Source organism: Heterocephalus glaber, unplaced genomic scaffold, assembly GCF_053883595.1.
Source record: "Heterocephalus glaber isolate CG9 unplaced genomic scaffold, H.glaber_assembly_v1.0 deba00001662, whole genome shotgun sequence".
Taxonomy (NCBI): Eukaryota; Metazoa; Chordata; class Mammalia; order Rodentia; family Bathyergidae; genus Heterocephalus; species Heterocephalus glaber.
Genome location: NW_028258403.1, coordinates 13,668,363 through 13,692,391, shown reverse-complemented (window position 1 = coordinate 13,692,391; position 24,029 = coordinate 13,668,363). Strand labels below are relative to the sequence as shown.

Sequence of the window (24,029 nt, the reverse complement as noted above, 5' to 3'; positions counted from 1 at the left end):
GCTATAAGATTTAAACTTTTCTTTCTTGTGGTTACAGTTTTTCTCTGGTGAATAAATGTCTACTGAATCAAATAAGATGGATCAACTACATACATAACATGTCTTATGTATAAAAAACTGATAAGGCAGCAAATTAGGTAGAAAGATTTGAAAAATCCATTCTCATTTCCTAAAAAAATCAAGGCTGTGATTGTTTTCCTGTATTCTTAGATATTACATTTTTATGACAAAATTTGTAATATATGTACTTAATTTAAGAGAAAACTTTGTAGGTCCAATTAGAACTATAAGTACTTTAAAATTAAAATGCACAAAACTGTGTGCAAAGACTTCTTTCCCCTTGCCTTATCAGGGAATATAGTGGCTAGAGTTACACTCCATGGGGTTATGTCATGCTATAAACATGTAATGTAACTTTGGAGAATAGTTTTTTCTCCTTGTTATCTGGCTCTTTATGAAAGTGAAGCAGGTCACTGTTTACATTTTTATGAGTATGATTATTATCAAGTTACTAAAACCATGAAATAATTGAACTTCATCACTACTCTTTTACTGTTTTATAATCACCTATTAAATATTAGAACTGAGCCAGAAAAGAGAAAAAATAGATGATATATATATGTAATATACATTATAATTATACAATACAATATATGATTACATAACTTTGAAGAGTTTTGGAAATATCTTAATCCATGACTTAACTACTGAATAGTATACATAGTTAGTACTTTATAAATACATCCAAAACTCAGGAAGAATGAAATTGTTGATAAGTCATTGAAGGTATTGAGTCCTTTCACTTGCCATAGTCAATTCAAATGCTAGTGTGTAATTTCAATTGACTTTATGTAAAGGTAAGTAGCTAGCCCATGGTCTCCAAACCATAATTAAATTTTTATGTTACTGAGGAAAGTTATGGCTTACCAAATTTCCAAAGAAGTTTTGATGCTTAAAGCTTACATAAATAGGTTTTAGCACCAATCATGTTGTTTAAAAGGTGAAAATACAATTTTAAAAAACCAATTTTTAGAGAAGAAAGACCAATACTATATAGGTACAATGTAGTCTCAAAAACACTCATAAAATCACAAGGCTTTTGTTGTTGTGGCTGTTGTTTTGTTTTTATAAAGTAATAGTAATAGGAAGTTCTGGCTTGAAGGCAGAGGCTGATAAAAATCCACAGTCTTCAATTCTGGCATAAATGGAAAACAACATAAATGCCTGGTCTACTGAGCTTCTCCTTGTCTGTTAGCTAAGGAGGAAATGCTTGTCTAACACCTACCAGTGGAAAGTCATTGAAAAAGTAGATTAGTGAGAATAAAACAACAAAAAGAATAGTTCCCTACCCATTGCTTCCTACTGAATGAACTTTTGACATATCAGCAAACTCTTCTTTCCTTTTGCTGCTGCTGGTGTACTGCTCACTGTACAGCCTGAGGGACATCTGCTCAACAGCATCTCTTTGTGCTTCCAGGTAGCATAGCTGAACCTCAGCCTGGAGAGAGACAAAAAGGAACTACTGTTTTAATTCAGAAGGAATGCATCTCAAATGAGTTGTAACAACTCAAAAAATGAGAAATGTTCACATTGGTATACTGCTCTTTTTAGGTTAGATTTAATGGGATCAACTGGGCATATTACAGAATTATATTTTATATTTGAATCTTGTAAGTTCTTCCTTAAAATACAACTTGAATAAATGAACTCCCAGAAGACTCAGTAAATATCACAAAATATCCCTGAGATCATAATACTATGTAAGACTTCACATACAAATTCTGTGAAATTCCTTAATGTTCTTCCTCACATTAGCACATATGCAACATTTATTTTTTAAAGATACACCTCCAACCCACACATTACTATCATATATAAATATTATATATTTATAATATACATATATACTAAATGCATCTTTGTTTTCTTTCCTGGAGAGAATAAAAAAGCCTAGTATTATTTCTAACACCTCTTAAATAGTGGAATACAATTCCTTTCTTACCCTTTTTGGGTTCTTTGCATTTTTGCCTTGATTTTAAGTCAAAGAAATAGTGATTTTTTTGCTTATATACAGGCTTGAATTGTTAAAACTTTCATAGTTGCTTGGAACTCACTGTAAAGAAAAGGTAGTAAGTTCACCATGCTGTTTTCTATTGAACTAAGTCCAAAAGAAAGATAAAAATGAAAAAAAGCTTTTGTAAATAAGGAGAGGAAGAAGGGTTGAAGGGAGGAGAGAGGAATGGAGAAAAAAAAAGAATCAAGATATATCATGTACAGGTACAAATTCCATATGATGAATGTGATCATTATATATATCTAAAGTGTACCAATAAACTTAATTAATTAAAAAAGAATGCTGAATAATATTTGGGATGGAAATATATTGAATAGATACTTTATTTATTGCAGCTGTTATAATCCCTGTGTCTTTAGGGTTCCCTAGAACACCAGATGAATGAAGTCTCCTCAAGGGCTCACATATTCATGGTAAATATAGAGACCAGAGCAATACTGAGTTCACGTATTTTGTGAACCTAAGGATTCTTCTTTTAGTGTGCTTCATGAAATCCAAGTACATTCTTTAACATTTATAATGAACCTTAAAACTGCTATTTTATAATTTTATCACACACTCTCTTAAGAAAAACAGTTTGGGTCAACAGTTGAGTAGTCTATAGAAGTCTAGAACATGTAAGAAAAATCACATCAGACATGACCTGTTCTCCTTAGTAACCAAAGTCAAATGAGGCACTTTGCCTGATCTCATTTTACAGACCTGACTATGGAGAAAAAGAGAGTGTTATAAAGTGGCACTTGCTAGAAAGGCCAAATTAGGACTCTGTAAAGAAAATAGTGTATGAGAACTAAGGTCTGAAACCATTCTAGACTTCCCATGTTGCTGCTTTTCACAAGCAGCTAGTTATGAATGTGCTAGATTGCCAAGGAAGAACTTAAAGAAACAATGCTAATATTATATAACTGAAGTTTCAGAAAGCAGTTCAAAACTGTAATTGGCATATTAATTTATGTAAATTATTATGTCTCAAACAAATTGGCTTGGATAAGAAACTCAACTGGATTAAGAATTATGACAGAAATGATACAAAAAATCAATGAATAGAAGAGTTGGTTTCTCAAAAGAATAAATAAAATGGATAAACCCTTACCCAACCTTATCAAAAGAAGAAAAGAAAGGCTCAAATCCATGCAATTAAGAACAAAAAAGGTGAAGTCACAACAGATCCAGCAGAAGTCCAGAAGATCATCAATACCTACTTTGAGAACCTGTACTCTAATGAAATGGAAAACACAGAAGAAATGGACAGATTCCTAGGTACATACGAATTGCCCAAGTTAAGTGAAGAAAATATAAAAATTTTAAACACTCCAATTATAATCAGTGAAATTGAAAATGTAATTAAAATTCACCAACAAAGAAAAGCCCAGGTCCTGATGGCTTCACTGCTGAATTCAACAAGACATTTAGAGAAGAACTATCGCCATTACTCTTTAAACACTTCAATGAAATTGAAAGGAAAGCAATACTTCCAAATTCATTCCTGAAAGTAAGTATTACTTTTATTCCAAAACCAGGGAAAGACCCAATCAAAAAAGACCCAACCATAGGCCAATCTCCCTAATGAACATAGATGCAAAAATCCTCAACAAGATACTGGCAAACAGAATACAGAGGGTCATCAAGAAGATCATACACCCTGACCAAGTCAGATTTAGCCCAGGGATGCAAGGATGGTTCAACATACGTAAATCAATAAATGTAATACACTATATTAACAGAGTCAAGGACAAAAACCATATGATCATCTCTATTGATGTGGAAAAAGCATTTGACAAAATCCAGCACCCATTCATGATAAAAACCCTACAGGAAATTGGAATAGAAGGTCTTTATCTCAACCTGATTAAGGCTATCGATGTAAAACCAATAGTCAACATCATACAAATGGACAAAAAGTGAAAACCTTCACAATAAAATCAGGAACAAGACAAGAATGTCTACTATCACCACACCATTTCAATATAGTTCTGGAAACATTAGCCACAGCAATTAGAAAAGAGAAATAAATAAAAGGAATAAAGATAGGAAAGGAAGAAGTGAAACTCTCATTATTTGCTGACAATACGATACTCTACATAGAAGACCCAAAAAACTCCACCAAAAGACTTCTAGACTTAATTGACAGATTCAGTAGAGTAGCTAGATACAAGGTCAACACTCAAAAAACAATAACCTTCTTGTACACAAATAACAGACTCACTGAGAGAGAAATTAGGGAAACAATTCCTTTCACAATAGCATCCAAAATAATTAAATATCTAGGAATCAATCTAACAAAGGAAGCAAAAGACCTCTACGCTAAAAACTACAGCACTCTGAAAAAAGAGATTGAAGAGGATATAAGAAAATGGGGAAAGGCATCCCTTGCTCCTGGGTAGAGAGAATCAATATAGTGAAAATGGCCATACTTCCAAAACTACTATATAGATTCAATACAATGCCGATTGAAATTCCAAAAATATATTTCACAGAACCAGAGAAAACAATCCAAAAATTCATTTGAAACAAGAAGAGACCTAGAATTGCAAAAGCAATTATAGGCAACAGAGACATGACAGGGGGTATCATAATGCCCAACTTGAAACTACACTACAAAGCTACTGTGATCAAAACAGCATGGTACCAGCAAAGAAACAGACCTGAGGATCAGTACAATAGATTAGAAGATGCAGAAACAACTCCAGACATACTCAGCCACTTTATCTTTGAGAAAGGAACCAACCATCCCCATTGGAGGAAAGATAGCCTATTTAATAAATGGTGTTGGAAAAACTGGATTTCAACCTGCCAAAGATTAAAACAAGAACCATATCTATCACCATGCACTAAACTAAGATCAAAGTGGATTAAAGATCTAAATATTAAAATAAAACACTAAACTTGCTGGAAGATAAGTTAGGTAGAACTCTAGAAGACACTGGCATAGGAAAAGATTTTATGAACAAAACCTCAGTAGCATGGGAACTAACACAAAGAATCAACAACTGGGATCTCATCTTATTAAAAAGCTTCTGCACTGCAAGAGAAACCACCAACAGAGCTAAGAGACAACTTACAATGTGGGAAAAATTTTTTAGCAGCAGTTCCTCAGACAAAGGACTACTATCTAGAATATAAAAAGAACTTAAAAAAATCAGACTCCCCCCAAATTTAAATAACCAATTCAAAAATGGGCATCTGAAATGAACAGATATTTCTCAGACAAAGAAGTTAAAGCAGCAAATAAACATATGAAAAAATGTTCAACATCACTGGTCATTCGAGAGATGCAGATGAAAACAACACTGAGATTCCACCTCACCTCAGAAAGAATGGCTGCTATCAAGAAATCAATCAACAACAAGTGTTGGCGGGGTTGTGGGGAGAAAGGAGCCCTTCTCCATTGTTGGTGGGGGTGCAGACTGGTACAACCATTGTGGGAATCACTATGGAGATACCTCAAAGAACTAGGACTAGAGAGAAGCTGAGCCGGTCCCAGCACCTGGAAGGAAGCTCCCCCGCTGCCATCCCATGCTCCTAAGGCAGAGAAGGTGAGCCACACGGGTGCCAGAAGCACCCCCCACCCCCACCTTGTGGAAATGAGAAGAAACATAAACAAGCCTCAAAAACAGACTTCCGGATCACCTACAGCAACCCCAAAGGGAAACAAGATGGAACAATCTGGAACTCAACCACCTGGACTCTCTGAACTGGCAACAAAAGAGGATCTGGGAAAAATGAAATCAGAAATAATTACCCAGATAACAGCAAAGATTGTGCTCATGGTGCAAGACATGATTAATAAATCTAGAGAGGACACAGTTCAAAAAATAGAGGATCTGAGGAACATGATGGAATCCCAACATAGGAAACAAATGAAATCCATAAAACAAATGCAAACATATTTCCAGGAGATTAAAAACTCCATCGAAAGTCTGCACAGCAAAATGAACCAATGTGAGGATAGAATTTCACATATGGAAGATAAGATTGCAATTACTGACCAGGAAAAGAAAAATTGCTTTAAAATTGTAAGTGAGCATGAGAAATCAATCCAGCAGCTGTTAGACGATGCAAAGAAGAATAACATAAGACTGATTGGAGTCAAAGAAGAAACAGGAGAGAGTGCAGGTGACATAAAAAAACTCTTCACAGAAGTGATGGCAGAAAACTTCCCAAGGAGGGGAAGAGAACTTGACATACAGATAAGTGAGGCATATAGGACTCCAACTAGCCTTGATCAAAAAAAAAAATCTACACATAGGCATATAATAGTTAGGATTCCAGAAATCCAACAGAAGAACAAAATTCTACAAGCAGTGAGAGAAAAGAAACAAATCACATACAAAGGAAAGCCCATCAGAATCACAGCAGACTTCTCAATGCAAACCCTCAAGGCAAGAAGAGCTTGGAGTGATGTATTTCAAGCCCTAAAGGAAAACAGCCTCCAACCCAGATTGATGTACCCTGCAAAACTATCTTTCAAAATTGATGGAGAAATAAGATACTTTCATGATAAAGAGCACCTCAGAAACTTCATGAATACCAAACTGGCACTTCAAAAAAATTTAGAAAATACCCTAGGAAAAGACAATGAAGATCACAACCCCAGGAAACCTAGCAGAGTGAATCCATTGGGAGTGACAAATTAAACGCAAAGGGGAAGAATCTAACAAAAGGAAAAAATCATGACAAGGCTTTCAAAACTTTTAACTTCATCTCCCTAATGAGTGTATAATTCAATCTTGTTATTGTACTGATTAGTATTTTTCTGATTCTAGAGTTGCACACCTTTCCTTGTGTTATATTGGCTATTTATCATCTTCTTATGTCTACTTTTTAATTGGGGTGTCTATTAATGAGCTGTAAGAGTTCTTTATATATTCTGGTCACAGGTTATATGCATTGTAAATATGGCCTGTTTAAGGACTACTTTTTATTTTAATGATGTCATTTAAAGTTCTAAATTTTGATGGAATCTCATTTATCAATTTTTTTCTTTTATACATCATATTTTTTGTATCCTAGGTAGTTCTTGCCTACCCTAAATTCATAAACATTTTCCCTTATAATTTCTTCTTAAAGTTTTATACTTTTAGGCTTTCTTATTTAGGTTCATAGATCCCTTAAAGTTATTTTCATGTATGGAAATAAAGGGTTGAAATTAATTTTTTTATATAAGGATATCAGGTGTTCTAGTGCCATGTGCTGAAAACACTATCTCCTCCTCGGCTCTTGAATTGAGTTTATATTCTATAAAATGCTAATGTTAAATAATCTTTCAAAACTCAGTGGACCATATATGTGTGGTTCTATTTCTAGATTCTCTGTTTTATTCAAATGATCTATATGTCTTTCCTTACACCAACACTGCCTTGATTACTGTAGCTTTAGAAGAAGTCTTAAAATTAGGTACTAAATGTCTTCCAACACTGTTTTTTGTCCTTTTTTTTTTTAACTCTTCTAGGTCCTTTGTACTCCTACATAACTTTTAAATTTCAATATCCAATTCTTCATTTATAACATGTATACACAGACCTGAATTTTTATATATACCTTGTGTTTTCTAATCCTGCTAAATTCAAATACAAGTTCTAGGGGCTCCTAGAGATTTCTTAGTATTTTCTCTGTACATGATCATTTCATCTACATATAAAGATTTTGCTTCTACCTTTCCAATCCTATCCTAATTGTGTCATTTTATTGCCAGACTATTTTGGTTGGGCCTAGGTTTCAAAGTTTAATGGACAAATAAAGAGTAAGCATATCTGCCCTTGTTCCCCACCTTAAGGAGAAAGCATTGTATCTTCTCCATTCATATAAGGCATTCTCACTGGAAGTATGGAGTACATGTCTTTAATCTGTTGAGAAGGTTCTGTTCTACTTCTAGTCTCCTGATAGCTTTAATCAAGAGCAGCTGTAGAATTTAGTCCAATACGTTTTCTCCAACTAGTGACAGGATCATATGGGTTTTTCCTTTCTTCTGTTAAAATGATGACTTTTGGGGGTGGATCTTCCAATGCTGAACCAACACTGCCATACCTTTAACAAAACCACTTTCTATATACTGCCAGATCTGACTTCTAATAGTTTGTTTTGTTAAACAAATTTCTATGTTCATACTTTTTTCTCCTATTATCTTTATCCAGTTTTAGGATTAGCACAATGTTGAGCTCCTAAAATGAGGGAGAAGTGTTCCTTCTTTTTTCTGCTTTTAATGTTTGATATAATTTATCAGTTAAAATGTATATGAGCCTGTCGTTGTCATATAGGTAGGTTTTCAAGCTAGGAATATACTTTCTTTAACAGGTGCTATTCAAATTTTATATTTCCTCCAGAGTTAGTTTCATTAATTTGTCTTCCAAGGGACTTCTTAGAAGTTGTCAAATTTATTTCAAAAAAGATTTTTATAATATACTTTCTATATTCTTTTAAATTCTGTAAAATCTGTGGTAATGTCTCCTAGATATTGATATTGTAATTTCAAATGTATAACTGATATTGTGTAACAGGAAGAAAAGGTCTAAAGGAGCAGGGGAAGTGGGAGGGGTAGGGGAAAGGAAAAAAGGGAAAAGAAAAAATATGAGAAAAGGAAAAAAATGGAAACAAAGTCTTTGCAAATAGAGAAGGGTGGAGGGGGTGAAGGGAGGGCAGGGGAAGGGGAAAAAAATAAGAAGCAAGATACTCATGTAATGGTACAAGATCCCAATGCTGAATTTAACTGTATTTTATACCTAAAATGTGCCAATAAACTTAATGGGAAAAAAAAAAGGAACTAGGACTAGAGGTCCCATTTGACCCAGCTGTTCCCCTACTGGGTATCTTCCCAAAAGAATTTAAAAAATCATACCACACCGATATATGCACACCCATGTTTACAGTGGCACAGTTTGTAATAGCGAAAGCTTGGAAACAGCCCAAGTTCCCAACAACTGGAAACTGGATAAAGAAGATGTGTGTTGTTTTTTTTGTAAAATAGAGTACTACTGAGCCATAAAGAATGAGAAACTAGAGACATTTATAGCTAAATGGATGCATATTGAGGATATACTCTTAAGTGAAATAAGTAGGGCACACATGTGTAAATACCAAATAGTTTCTCTAGTGTGAGAAACTGAAAGTGTAAATAATGATTAAAATGAATAATTGATAGTGGGAATTAGGAAGAAAAGGTCCAAAGGGGTAGGGGAAGTGGAAAGGGTAGGGGAAAGGAAAGAAGGGAGAGGAAAAATTATGAAAAAAGGAAAAAATGGAAACAAAGTCTTTGTAAATAGGGAAGGGTGGTGGGGGTGAAGGGACAACAGGAAATGGGGAAAAAATAAGAACCAAGATATATCATGTAAAGGTACAAGTACCCAAAGATAAATGTAAATGTACTGTACACCTAAAATGTACCAATAAAAGAATCTAAGGAAAAAAAAAAGAATTATGACAGGGCTGGACATGGCGCCAAACAGCTATGATCTCAGCACTCTGGGAGGCTGAGGCAGGATAACTGTAAGTTCAAGCCCAGCCTGGGCAACTTAGTGATTTAGGGAGACCCTATCTCAAAATAAAAAATAAAAGGGCTGGGGATGTAGCTCAGTGCAAAGACCATTAGTTCAATATCCAGTATCAAAAAAGAATTACATTAAATATATAAACAAAGGGTAATATTACATGGAGTAGGAGGTGTGGCTGGTGGAAAGGCACAAAGAAAATGCTAACTCTACTGTTAAGTTGCATCTTTATAAATGATAGGGAAGAGGGGGTATGCATAACGTTAAAGGCACATATAGAAAAGTGCCAACTAAGAGGTTTGCAAACACCATGAGATCAGGAGGAATAATTCTGATCTCAGAATATATATTTAAAAGGATAAAACTGAACATAGAGAATTGATTATTAGAAAAACAAGAGAATACAGCCTTGAAAAGAGCATACAAATTCTTATGTGATAAATGACATAACAGATATTGAACAAAGAAGTTAAAAACAGCAGTCTCAAATACCACTGCCTCCCTTCTACTGCAAAGCTACAAAACACAAGAAAGAAGCCATCTTGTGGAATAATACATGTAGGCCATTAGGGATATGTTGATATTCAGAGGTTTCTGTTAGTTTTTAACCATTCGAAGTAACGTGCTGGATCATGGCTCAATCTGAGTAACGATCTTACTAATGTCTGCTATGGGTCACAGAAAGTATTATAAAGAGGGAAATAGTATGGACCCATTACTACCATAGAAAAGTAATCAGTGTTCATCTCTTTTGATCCTTGGCTATTTCTGTGTACAAAATGAAACTCCTCTCGTATGACAGGGAGATATGGAGTTCATAGACAAAGCTGAGAACAACTCACAAGATAATTAGTCACCTTACAAAAATTATTGAAATGTTGTAATCTATGACTTTTATTACATAGCATTTCACAGACATTTGCCCTAGAAATTTCTCTGCACTAACAAGATGAATTAGATGGCCCAGTTCTTTCCTATTTATCTCTGTTTCTACCTTTGCTTTCAGTGATTCATTCCTAAATGTGCTTATAAAAATAGAACCAAAGAAGTGTTTTCTGCTAAGGTTGAATGGCTTTTTCAGTCTAAATCTCTCTGCAGACCATCTTAAATTTTTCTTACCTTGCAGGTTGGTCCAAAGATAAATTTTTAGGAGAAAGATTGGAAGAAAATACAATTTTTAAAAACCAGTAACACAATTCCTTCATTTAAAAGAAATTTATTGTCATATATAATAATACTGGATACTTTTAAGTGACTGTATTTTAGATAAGGAAACTTAGCTTGATGAATATTAAACATGCCTTATCAATAGGATTTGACCACTTACTCATTAAAAAAATAAAAAGAGAGCAAGACTCACTGATGGATTCACTGTTGTTTTCTATGTTGCTGGGAGGCACATCATACTATCAATTAGAGAAATAATATAAAAAGAGAAATATGGAGAGATGGAAGAGATGAGTTAGATTTGAGTCTTTTAGTTTTAAGTATTGATGGATCAGAGCAAGATATGCAGTAATACTGAAATATGATAACTGAAATACAAACCTAGAGGCAGTAGTTGAAATTAGATGAAATGCCAATGCCATCAGAAAAGTTTGCAATGAGAAGAGAAAAAGAAACAGTTCTCACTCTACTTTAAGCCTGCATTACCTGTTGGCTGGCCCAACACAATGGATTCTTAATATCTATACTTCCTTCTCCAAATTCATTTTATATATTATTCATTGATTGATCTTAATGTATTACAGCTGAGATCACTGGAATGTCAGAGCTTGATTCTGAATCTCCCTTTATTTATTTATGTATTTATGTATTTATTGGTACTGGGGATCGAACTCAGGTCCTCGCGCTTGCACAGCAGGCGGTGAAACTACTGAGCTAAATCCCTGGCCCCCGAATCTCCTTTCTTTATAGTCTCTGCATTTCTTTAAATGCCATCAATATAGTAATGTCTTCCAATCCTCTCCTGTGAGCTCCACAATTATATATCTAACTAATCACCTGACATCACTATTTGGCTCACTTTAGGCCTTACTAATTAAAACAGAACTCTTTGTTCTCATTTTCACAGCCTGCCCCAAATCTCTCCATATTTATACCTTATAAACGTCACCATCTATTTATTGCTCGGTTCAGAAGTCTAACAATCATTTTTGACTCCTCTTCATTTCCCACAGCAAGTTACTAAGTTGTTGAGTCACTTTCCAAAATGTCTCCTCAGTCTGTCTCTCCAATCTGCACTGCTTCCAGTTTAGTCCAAGCCTTCACCTCTCACCTGCTATCCAACAATTATCTGCTAACAATGTACTATTTCTTCTTTCTCACTCCTATTCCTTCTACTTCTTCCCTTACTTTGGCCAGAGTGGTCTTTAAAAAACACAAGTTGATTTAATACTGTATTCAAAATAAACAGACTTTTCCCCATGGTCTAAGAGATCTATTTCTTTCCCACTCAGACCTCACTTCTTGCCTTAGACTTAGTCTCCTTCTAGATCACCATGCCTGTCTTATCCCTGCCTTCTTTGAATTCTTTAAACATTTTGTTTTTTTAAACATTTCTTTCCTGCCTCAGGACCCTTTGCATATACAGTATTATTCTCTTTTTCTTAAACATTCATTTGATAATGTGTTCTCATTCTTCACCTCTTAGCTGACATGTTACTTCTCAAAGAGGCCTTCTTTGATGACCCTATTAAAATAGATCCTCTATTTTATTTCAGAATCACATTACTTTCCTCCATAGTACACATTATAGTTTATAACTCTTGCATATGGTGGTTTACATTTACTTTTGTCTCTATCTCCAGAATCCAAGCAATATATTGGACTACATCTTTCCTTCTCCATTTTTCAATCCCAACACCTTGAGAGTATCTAGAAGATGAAAGAGGTTCAATAAATAATTGTTGAATAAATGAATTGTACATCCATGCATACATTCATTTATTAGTTCTATGTTCATTGAAACTCTGTCACACCTCAGGAACTATACCAAGTACTCTGGATACAAAGGAGAATACAACATGGCTGCCTTCTGAGAAGAGCATTGTGATGGAGGACAAAGCCATACCAATAGATAACTACAAGAATGCCAAGTGCAATGGATTGTGGGGAAATATGGGAAATAAAACAGTTTACTCTTGAAGATGGGAATGGGCAGTAAAGGCTTGATAGAAGTGGCATTTGAGCCAGAACTGAGGTAATGAATATGATTTTATCAGGTGAGGGAGCAGATGAATATTTCATAGGCAGAGTAACATTTTTTTTAGGGTCTAAAGTCATTAAAGTATGGCTCATGTTCAAAGAATGGCATCTAGAGGCAGTTAAATGAAGAAGCTAAAGTCAAAGGACAGACTACAAGATGTGAGGTTAGGGAATTCAGACACTGTCCTGGGCACAACTAAGTGGCAGCAAAGTCGTCATTCTTTCTTTCTTTTTTTTTTTTTTTGGTACCAGGGACAGAACTCAAAGTCGTTATTCTTTCTGTAATGGCCTTAGTCTTCCTCCCTCTGTCTTCTGTCACAAGATAGTCATCCAAATATGTTTGCAAACCACCTGCCACTTGGTGTACTTTGAAAATACCATGGTGAGAAGGAAATCATCAGTTCCTAACAGGCTGGGACCCAGCATCCCAGAGTGGGAATGCCAAAGAGATTTTAGTAACTAGGATCTGAAGTAAATATGTAAACAATATTACAGACTGAATTGTGTCCTCTTATTCCTAAATTCATACACAGTGTGACTAAATTTGGATATAGGACCTTAAAGAGATAATTAAAGCTAAATGAGATCACTTGTGTGGGGCCTCATAAGATGAGAAGACACATCAAAAGTGTATACACACTGAGGAAAGGCCACATGAGAATACAGTGAGAAGACACCACTTTATAGCCCAAGGAAAGAGGCCTTGCCAGAAACCACACCTATGAACACTTTGATTGTGGACTTCCAGCCTCCAGAACTGTGAAAAATAAATTTAACTACTTTGCAGTATTTTGTTATGGCATCCAATAAAATTTGAAATACTACATTTCACCCGAGACTTAATATAATTGCTTTACAACTTATCATTACTGGCATGTTTCCCCCCTTGATTTTGTATGTACCTAATGACTAAGTCACTAGAGATAATCCTCTTCAAACTCAGACTACAAATTAATAATTTAATCAAGACACAAGACACAGTGTTCTAAAATATTTTATTTAAATATACAGTGATCCAAATTTAATAATCTTTGGAGCCTGCATTATTACCCAACCATATACTTCCAACTCATTTTGTATACCTAACAACAAAACAACTGTGATACATTTTTGAAGTTAGATTTATGTGACCTAACAATCTTGAAGGATTATATGCATACTCACTTTTATAACCACATACAGACATATGATTAATACTTGTCCTAAAAAGTAATGATTTAGTTCAGAAACATTTACAATTTTCTTTATCACCACATATCCCAGCAACCTTTGTTGGGTTAAATATCTTGGAAATATTAAAAGTAATGTTACATTTTCTCAACTCATATCATTGTAGACCTCCCTGATCATTCATAATAGACCTCATAGGATCCCACTAATGCCTACCTGCATGTAGGTCTTCTGTATGTGGGAAAGAGGTCAGTATTTCTATGTAAAGCCAATCCTTCCATTTGTGCACCAGATGCCCTCTTATCTACTCAAAGATAATTGATAATGGACTTTCTTTTCTATATCAAATTTTTCTTTTCTACTGTATTATTATTATTAGTAGTAGTAGTAGTAGTAGTAACGAGGATCAAACTCAGGTCGCTTGCAAAGCAGGCAACAGAACCACTCAGCTAAATCCCTGACCCCTGTACTATATTATTTACAATAGCCATTAGCTTCTACTCATGCAAAATCTATCCTCCAGATATAGCCCCTTTTGTCTGTTCTCCATTATGGCAAAACCACTTCTACTTGTATTATCTACATTGTTGTTTCTAATTTATCTTTTTTTTTTTAATATCCTCCAGTAAGACCTTTGTCCACATTTTCCTTGGTCTTTTGTCCACATTCTCAGTGGTCTTTCCTTAGGCCTTAATATATTCCCACCTGCCCCAGCAGGGTTAGTGAGTGTGCTCTGAGGACATTTGCTCTTATTTGCCTGACAGCTCAGTCTTTCATCTCCTCAGGTCTTTGCTGAAATGTCATCCTGTCATCTAGGTCTTCCCTGACCTGCTATTTTTTTTTTTTTTTTTGTTACCAGAGATCGAACTCGGGACCTTGCGCTGCAAGGCAGACGCCAGAACCACTGAGCTAAAGCCCCAGCCCCCTAACCTGCTATTTAAATTGCAGCTTACTCTCACCCCTAACAATTCCTGTTCCTTCTACAAATTCACAATATGTAGCCCAGACACATTATTTATGTTTTCAATCTTCCCTCAGTAGATTGGAAACTCCATAAGGGCAAAGACATTTGTCCATGTGTTTATTGCTGTAGTCCTAATATTCGACATAGCCCATGTAAGTAACAAGTGTTCTATACACATTGTCTGAATACATTTTGCTGAGTTTGAACATTTAAAATGATTTCATATGCACAAAGAAATAAAACATTTTGAAGCCTGTAACTTCAGCTTGATTTTTTAAAATTGTTGGCTTTGTTCTCTCTTAGGAGATCTTTTTCTTTGCCAGAAAAGAAAATTATTAAAATATATAACTTGCTTACTATTCTCTAGAAAAAAACAAAAACTTCTTTAATTCAAAAGATTTTTGGGCTTTTGGAGGAAACTTTGATAACATCACAATTTGTATTTGGAAGACTTCATACTAGCTCAGGAAAATCATGGGGATTGTTCAATATAATGAAGGTAAACTACTTTTTCTAGCAATAATTTTGTCATTGGGATGTTTTCCTACTTTTACTACACAGCTTTTTTTTTTAAACCCTCAGTACAGTATATCTAAGCATACACCTTTTCCTTTACTTCATTAAACAAATATTTACTATGCCTTACCTCTTTCCTCCCAGTGGTATCCCTCTTAAGCAACTAGCTCAGATTGCTTCCTGTTTCTGGAAACACCTTCAGGTCTCAAGACTCCCATAGATCCTGCTAAGAACTTCCAGAATTGATTAGAATCTGGGCTTGGAAATCTTCACTCTTTTCTTTGGCAGAGTTCCCCATACTCATTCCAGGTTTTGGAGTTCTCACATTTACGGTGTTTTTTTTCCTAAGACCTAGTTATTTTTTGCCTTTTGGCTTTTCTTACCATTGTTGGCAGTTCATATTTTCTTAAAATAACTCACCTTTGGGATTGAATTCATAGTAAATTTCCCTTGTCCAGAAATAAACTCCCTATGGACATTAATTCACAAATCCATGATTAACTACATTCTGGCTAAATTCAAATAACATTTGGTGTTACAATGAATGAGAATCTTGTTTTTTTCAGCCTTGCATGTACAATTGAGTGGCATGCACAATTTTCTTCAACAGAGTCAGAGCTAGGAATCATAAGACTAATGGAGTGATACATTTCTTTGGAGTCTTTATTTAATCATTCAACAAATATATCCTGAGTGTCCTATACATGTTAGCAATATATAAGAAACAAATGCAAGTCGAACAGAGTGTCCAACTCACAGGGAACATATAATCTACAAACAGAAAAATTATTTTATGTAAGTGAAGCTCACATATTTATGCAAAGATAAGACTAATATTCCTCTTCAAAAATGCTGTCAAGGAAACAATTAGAAAATTTGTTGGGGTATTTTTTTATCATTGGACAATTACAAAAGTATTAAAATGTTTCCCTTGTTAAAAATTAAATATATATCAAACTTTTAAGGAGGACTCACAAAACTATTTCATTATTATTACTCAGTAAGATTATTGGATGTACTAATCTTCACATTAATATACAAAATTATGATCATATTGACAGCTCCAGAAAATCTAGCCTTAGGTTATCAAGGTTTATTTATAGGTCTCATGTCTGTATGCAAAAGATAACTGACTTCAGTCAAAAATACTATATTTGTATCTTTAGAAGTTTTTATTTTATTGACTTATTGCTTTAAAAACATTAACTATAATATTTAAGAAATTCAATTTTAAAGCTACATTCTTTTTTTGGTACCGGGGATCGAACTCTGGTCCTTGCGCTTGTGCAGCAGGCAGCGAAAACACTGAGCTAAATCCCTGGCCCAAAAGCTACATTCTTAATACAGTGGACCCTCCAGTTATGACTGGACTTACATATGAACAACTTGGGTTACAACCAAAATTTTAGTTTTAACTTACAACCAAACTCTTGAGTTACAACCCTAATGTCAATTTTTCCTGTGTGGGGTTAATTGAGAAATCCTGATCCAATGTCTCTCTAAGGACACTGAGATCTGCCTGGAAAAAAGTGTGGCCTAAAATTATACAGGAGAGAGACTTTGAAGGCTGTGTAGAGGAGCCTGAGCCCTCAATTGATGCTACGGTTGATGACACTGTCACTATAGCAGAGTCCATAGGCTTGCAGGTAGACAGTGGTGATGCTAAAGAACTGGGATAAGAACATTCAGAGAAACTGTCTATAGAGGAACTTCAGCAACTTCTGGCTGAGCAACAGAATGGCAGCTGAGACTCTTTCTGAAGAGGAGGGGGAACATCAGCAATCAGTACAGCAAAGTTCTTCTGAAATAAAGGAAATCCTGAAAAAATGGACAGAGCTACAAATATTTGTAGAGAAAACCCACCCAGATAGAGAAAAAGCCAATTGATGCATTCATTTGCTTAATGACAATGTCATGTCATACTACAGATGATGTTAAACAAAAGATAGGAACAGACAACCTTAGACCAGTTTTTAGTTCTGAAAAAGTTGAGACCTTGTGAGCCAGAGGCAGGTGCTAGTGGGCTACAGACTCTCCCAAGGAGAGAAAGGACACCAGAGAGCCAGATTCCTGGTGTTCTTATGGAAGGGGACTCACCTTCCAAAAAATAACCACCTTCCATTTTATCCTCTCTTTCTGCAAGCCAAAGATGTCCACTTGAATGGTGGGTACAGTATGAAATTGTTGTTTCTGGTAAACTAGGTACATTTTATAACTTTTTGGTGAATACACTAGGAAAATTATTGGTGTTTCTGGCAAATCACACACATTATACAACCCTTTTTAATTATGAAAAGGTTAGTTAAAGGGTACTTTGGGAGGTTTGGAATGCAATATGAATATTTCTATTATTTCTTAGGGAAAAATAGTCTTGACTTACAACCAACTTGAGTTACAATGAGCTCTCGTGAGTTCACTGTATTTATTAAATGGTAGGCCTTTAGAAAAAAATGGAATAATTAACATTAACACTATTTTCATTATTTCATATACATTTGTGTATAAAGAAAAATATCTCCTCTATTTTTTTTTTTGGTACTGGGGATCGAACTCAGGACCTTGCGCTTGTTAGGCAGGCAGTGGAACCACTGAGCTAAATCCCCAGCTCTGTTTTCTCTATTTTAATGATATTTATTAAAAACTCAACAAAAATAACAACAAAACAAACACATTACACAATTGTATCTGTGAATTGTGAAGAGTTTAATCCACAATTCCCTTTCTCCTTTTTTGTAATGCAAGTACCTAAGCTCATTAAAAATTCAGCATTTTATGGCATGAATGAGGGTGGAGAGGAAGTGTAATTACACTGCATGAACTGGAGAGGATGATGAGAATTTTTGACATCTCTCTATTACTGTTTCCTTAGCAAATATCTGCACAATGACACAGGCATCAAGTCTGTGCTTATATTTTACAGCAGCGTCCTTACTCTCATCTTCTAAATTGCATTACAGAAAATCCTTACTTACTTCATGGGAAAAAATAAAAATTAAAAATGTATATTGTGAAGGTACAAAAGACATAATCATAGTTCCTCTTGCCCTGGCTGTTCCTTCCCAAGTACATTATATTGGCAAATGCCACTACTAACTCTGTGACCATAACATGCACTCCAGTTCTTTTGAAGTTCTATAAAATATTTGTCCTTAGATGGTGATGGAAAAAAGGGATGAAGCAGGAACAACAAGAATTACTTTACATACTAATAATAACAATTTAGTTATCAAAACAGAACTGAACAAGTCTGCCTTTATACTGTTCTTTTAAAATTTAACCTCCTACAGTTCTAATAATCAGGGCCTATGGTTCAGGAACGCATGGTAGCTCTCAGCTCAGTGCCTATATCCTCATTTCAAAGAGAATCATTCAATCCAACATCTACCCTGTCAAGAATCTTGACTTTGAGCTGCTAATGTAGAGAATAAAAATCAATATAAATTTTTATCATTTGATGAATATTTACTTTTTTCTTTAGTGTTTGGGGATTTTAAATTGAAAAGTGCTGAATCAAGTCATTTGTGTGTGTGTATGTGTGTGTGTTTGTGCCAACACCAATTTACTACCCTCCAGAAAGTTCCTGAACAAGATGTCTCAGGTGGCACACATGTTGGTTTTTCCTGTCAGTATGTCACTAGAGAACCATAATCACTTCCCTTTCTTACCCTTAGTGTTCCAAAAAGGAATATTTTGATTACTTCCCTAGAAAAGGCAAACTTTCTCATTTAGATATAGTATTGTAAGCCTCAGTGTCTGTTGTTTTTGGCCTTCAGTTGAGTCTAAATTGATATGATCTGTTAAAAGTTAAACACTTCATTTTAGACTCCAAGGGTCATACACAGTAAATAGAATTTATAAATGAGTTTCTTTATAAGAAAAACTCAGTATCATCCTCAAGACAAAGAGCTTTTGTAGAAGTAACCATTTTTATTCATTTTTTTAAAAAGTAACAAAATACCAACTGACTGCTCTAATCAGCATGAGGACTTCACAATAAAAAAGATTTACATTTTTATTATAAATAAAAAGAAAATGCACTAGAGACAAATGAAGTTAAGAAAGCTTAACAATTAAAATGAGACGTTATATGAGTAGAGCAGCATGCCATCATATATGCATATGTGTATATATGTATATATATGAGTTATATATATATTACATCACATAATTGCATCTGAGATATATATATCAAAAGCATCTGATATATATATATATATATATATATATATATCAAAAGCTTACTAGTCTTACAAAATGTTTCCATAGTAATTTTTAAAGTGATTGTCTTTCCCAATTTGGAAAAGACAAAATTGTAAGCATCAAAAAGGCAAACTATTCTCATTTTCGAAAAATCTCATATATAATATAGTGGCAGAAGACTCAATATTAAGGAGGTATTTTTGTTGGTTCCCTATAAATTAAATAAAAATGGTAGCAGCTGCCTTTCCCAAGGATGATATAGTTCTGTACAATCACGAGATGTTATGTAGACAGATGTTTTAAATAAAATAAAGTATTTAAATTGGTAGATACCTTGCTAGATATGAAGGCAATTATAGGATGTCTTTGTTAAATTATATTTTTCATTTTTGTGAGGAGAAAAGGAATTGTCCTGGAAACGGTACCAACAGGAAATGATCCTATATCTAAAACAGCTGGAGACTGTAACTAATATAAATTTACTTGAAAATAAAAATGCTGTGTGCCTCTGGAGACATGCAGTAACATGCCATAAAAACAGATGAGAATATAAAAGTATTTAAAAGGGAGAAAATGCACTTTACATAGATATTATACTGAGATGTGATCCGTTGACAAATGAGAGATATTTGAAGATGAAGAAAAGAAAAAAAATCAGAAGGGTTTATAATAGATATTTAATTTACATTTATAGGAAATACAAAAACAAAGATTTTTTTCCTATATTGGTTATTAATACATTAAATCATATAAATAATATATATTCTATATAAATAATAATATAAATAATAAGGTAAAGGCAAATACTTGGGTTTAGTTGGGAAGTTCTAATGCAAGTGGGAGGTGCTTACTATGTGTTAATTGAGTGCTAAATATTATACAAAAATAGTCCAGTAATTCTCAAAGCCATATGTAATAACCTTCTCATAAAAACTTTCTACTACCTTGTCAATTCCCCCATCATGACTCTTATTAACTGTTGAATTAGAAAGACATCTGATATACTAATTCATACTAAGTAGTCACAGGCACTAACTTCCTAACATCCAACACTCCAATTTTACAAATTCCAATGTTCTTCACTTAAAGACTGAAATGTATTAAGCCCCAATATTATTTTAAGAAAATCTGTGAGTGAAAATCTATTTGCACAGGAGGAGTGAGGAGAGCCTGGAAAAGTATCCCCAAGTCTTGTGTGTTCACTTCCTTTAACTATGCCTTAGACTCATCTTGGTCCAGCTCTTCTGGGGTCTTGGTCTGAGACAAGAGACTATGCAAAAATGGAATTGCCCATGGGACCACAAAATCCAGAGTCAGGGAAGAAAACAGAGCCTCAGAAACTGGCTTAGGTATGTGAGCTGGAGAGAAGAACCAAATGGAAGAAAAAAGGGAAGAGGAGGGTAAAGAAAGAGTAGAAGACAAAGGAAAGAAAGCAGTATGATGAATTTTCCACAAAACCCAAATTGTTAATGTTCTTTAAATTCTTACTTAAATAAGTGGATGTTGCAAAAATATCATAAAAACAAAGCTCTAAGATTTAAACTAATAATCAAAAAACAAATCTAATAATTCCTTCCTCCTCTCTATAAGTTCCAACTAATATTAAAGGGAACTACCAGGGCTATTTGCTAGTAGATCTGTCACACCTCTCCTCCCCCCACAAAAGTGATTCCCATGTATTTGTATCATCTTCATGACTACACAGGCTGATCATCATTGCTGCTTAGAGCTTTTAAAGCTTAACGTATTGCTTAGTTTTTCCTAAAAATTCTCACTATCTCTGTTATCATGCCTAAAAGGGTCTGAAAAAATACAAATACACATATTTTCCCTCTTTGTAGCTTGATACTTTTCCATCAAGTACCTGATAGTCTAAGTAAAGAACGAGTTAAGCAAAACTGTATCCTCCATTTTTTATTCTTTTTTTTAGGGTCAGAGTGAAATGATGAGCTATTGTTGGTTATCTCCTATGCCTTGCAGTGAAAGGGTTCCTAGATATTGCTCTATCCAAAGACACATTTTTTTTAAAAATTGCCCATTATTATTATATTTTTGCCCTTAGTAGTAAGATAATATAATAATACATTATTAGATACTATGATTAAAATCTATTTAAATAAAAGATCTGACAGTCTCAACTAATAAGTATGTTACAGTCACATCTCTCCTTGGGTACTGGAGTCTTCAGAGACCTGCTTTGTTGGACCTGGGGGTTGGGCTGCCCCTCTTCTTGAACTGCTCTTTCCCTTACCCATATATCTGGCTGTACTCAACTTCTTTCTTTTCCAATTCCTAAAGTGAACCTAATTTCTTCCCATCTTGGAATACTGTTCTCTTTGCTTGAAATTTTCCTCCTTTCTTTTTCACATGGCTAGCACTTTCATATTTTTTATTTTTAGTTTAAACACTATTTCCTTCCTGATAATCATTTAAGGTAGATACCGCCTATTATTTTCTCTCTCAGACCTTATTTCTTTCTAATATTTACTATAATTTACAATTGTATTTATTTGACTATTCTATTTATTTGCATACTTGCTTGTTTTTAATTTATATCCCATTGCTTTGTAAATTCCTCAAGGGTAGGACTACAGCTTTTTTTGCTCATAATTGTGTGTTGAATGAATTAATGAGTTGCAGAGTGAAACTTCATGCACTAACTTAGTAGCTCTCAGGCTAGAAGAAGAAGTAATGTCCTTATAAAAAGCAGAGATCCTTGGCCAGTACTGATAAACATCTCAGGTTGCCAATGTAAGAATAAGATGTGAATGATAGCATTCAAAAGAAAGGATTGTTTTTACAAAATCTCCCAAGATTCCTTCAGTTTAAGAAATGGATTGAGATTATCTAAAATTGGCAAACAGGAAAATCTCCCGAGGCTATTAATCCTCTATGTTTCAGATTTTAATTTAAAGTGATAATTCTTAATTTTAACAGATCTCTATGAAACTTTAACCCTGAAGATAAAATATCCAGTTGAGCTAAGACATAGAGAAAATATATCACATCCCAAACCATACTGGGAAACAGAATTTTCAAAGTCATAGTAGGGAATAACGGTTGAATAGCACACACACACAAAAAAGACAGGAATGTTCAAATCACAAGGGAACTAAGGGAAAATGAAAATGCTTATTAAGTAACAGAGTCTCTATGCTGATCTATCAGAGATTCTGAAACCTAATTCAGCCATCAGTTATCCAAAGGGAGAAGGATAGAGCAATTTACCTCTTGAAGTGATACAATTCTTCTTCAAATGTTATTTCCTTCATTTGGAGTAGAAGTCTGAAATATTTCATATTCCTATAAAGGATCTATTCTATGCACAGCTTTCAAAATATAAACATCAATTATAAAATAGTTATATTTGCAAGTATTATTAAAGATGCTTTTCTTCACATAGAATATCTTTAAACCCAATGACTTTGGAGTTCTTGTTTCTGATTTAACAGTTTATGCCCTTTACTACATCAAAGATAGAAGTTATTCTCTGCAATTTTTTTTTTTTTTTTTTTTTTGTGGTGGTAGTACTGGCAATTGAACCCAGGGCCTTCACACTGAACTGCATCTCCAGCCTTTTTTATTTTTATTTTTATTTTTTTTTTATTTTGAGACAGCATCTTGCTAAGTCACTAAGTTGCTGAGGCTGGGCTCAAATTTGCAATCTTTCTCCTTTAGCATCCCGCAGTATTGAGATTACAGGCATGTGCCACTGTTCCCAGCTCCTTACAATTCTCTCTTTTTTTTTTTTTTTTTTTTGGTACTGGGGATTGAACTCTGGACCTTATGCTTGTGAGGCAGGCAGCAGAACCACTGAGCTAAATCCCTGGCCCCTCCTTACAATTCTTAATGTGACAGATTTTAGTAGTTTGTCCCACTTTATATATATGATATATATATATATATATATATGTATTATGTTGAGAAACTAGACAGCTGCAATTTTAATAAGGTATCAAAAAACTAGCATCAGAACCAGAGCACAAACAATCTCATTTTAGTATGACCTTCTACACTTTGGTTTTTAAGCAGCAAATTTGTGGTTCAGATCATTCTATTTTTCTGCTGGAGCTTATATCATTGAAATAGACCTGGAGATATAATTCTACCAAGATTTGAAGAAAAATACAAGACAAGACTTTTATGTTTGTTATATTGATAATGCAGGATGTATGAAATTTCTTATGGTTATGGGTAGTTGAACCAATTCTTAGTATGAAGTGACCTTAAAACTGTGTTTGATGTACTACTGCATACAAGACACAAATTATAGCAGTAGCTAGCCATTGTACTTGAGTCATTATACCTACTACTGATCAGCTTACTCAGCATCCAACCAGCCACCTAAATGATTTTCCCATTATGATGATCCACAGAAACAAAGGAATATAAGACTCCCCAGAGGACATCCCCA

The 24,029-nt window shown here is 34.3% G+C and overlaps 1 protein-coding gene across 13 annotated transcripts in view; it reads right to left on the bottom strand.

The window, feature by feature from the left end:
- The window catches only part of Akap6 (A-kinase anchoring protein 6), a 642,973-nt gene that overhangs the window by 152,100 nt on the left and 466,844 nt on the right, over positions 1-24,029 (bottom strand). For all 13 annotated transcript variants that reach the window (XM_087197081.1, XM_087197084.1, XM_087197080.1 and 10 more), the window contains one exon: positions 1,350-1,498. In XM_087197081.1, the coding sequence (XP_087053207.1) occupies positions 1,350-1,498 (149 nt within the window). The remainder of the gene's footprint in view (positions 1-1,349; positions 1,499-24,029) is intronic.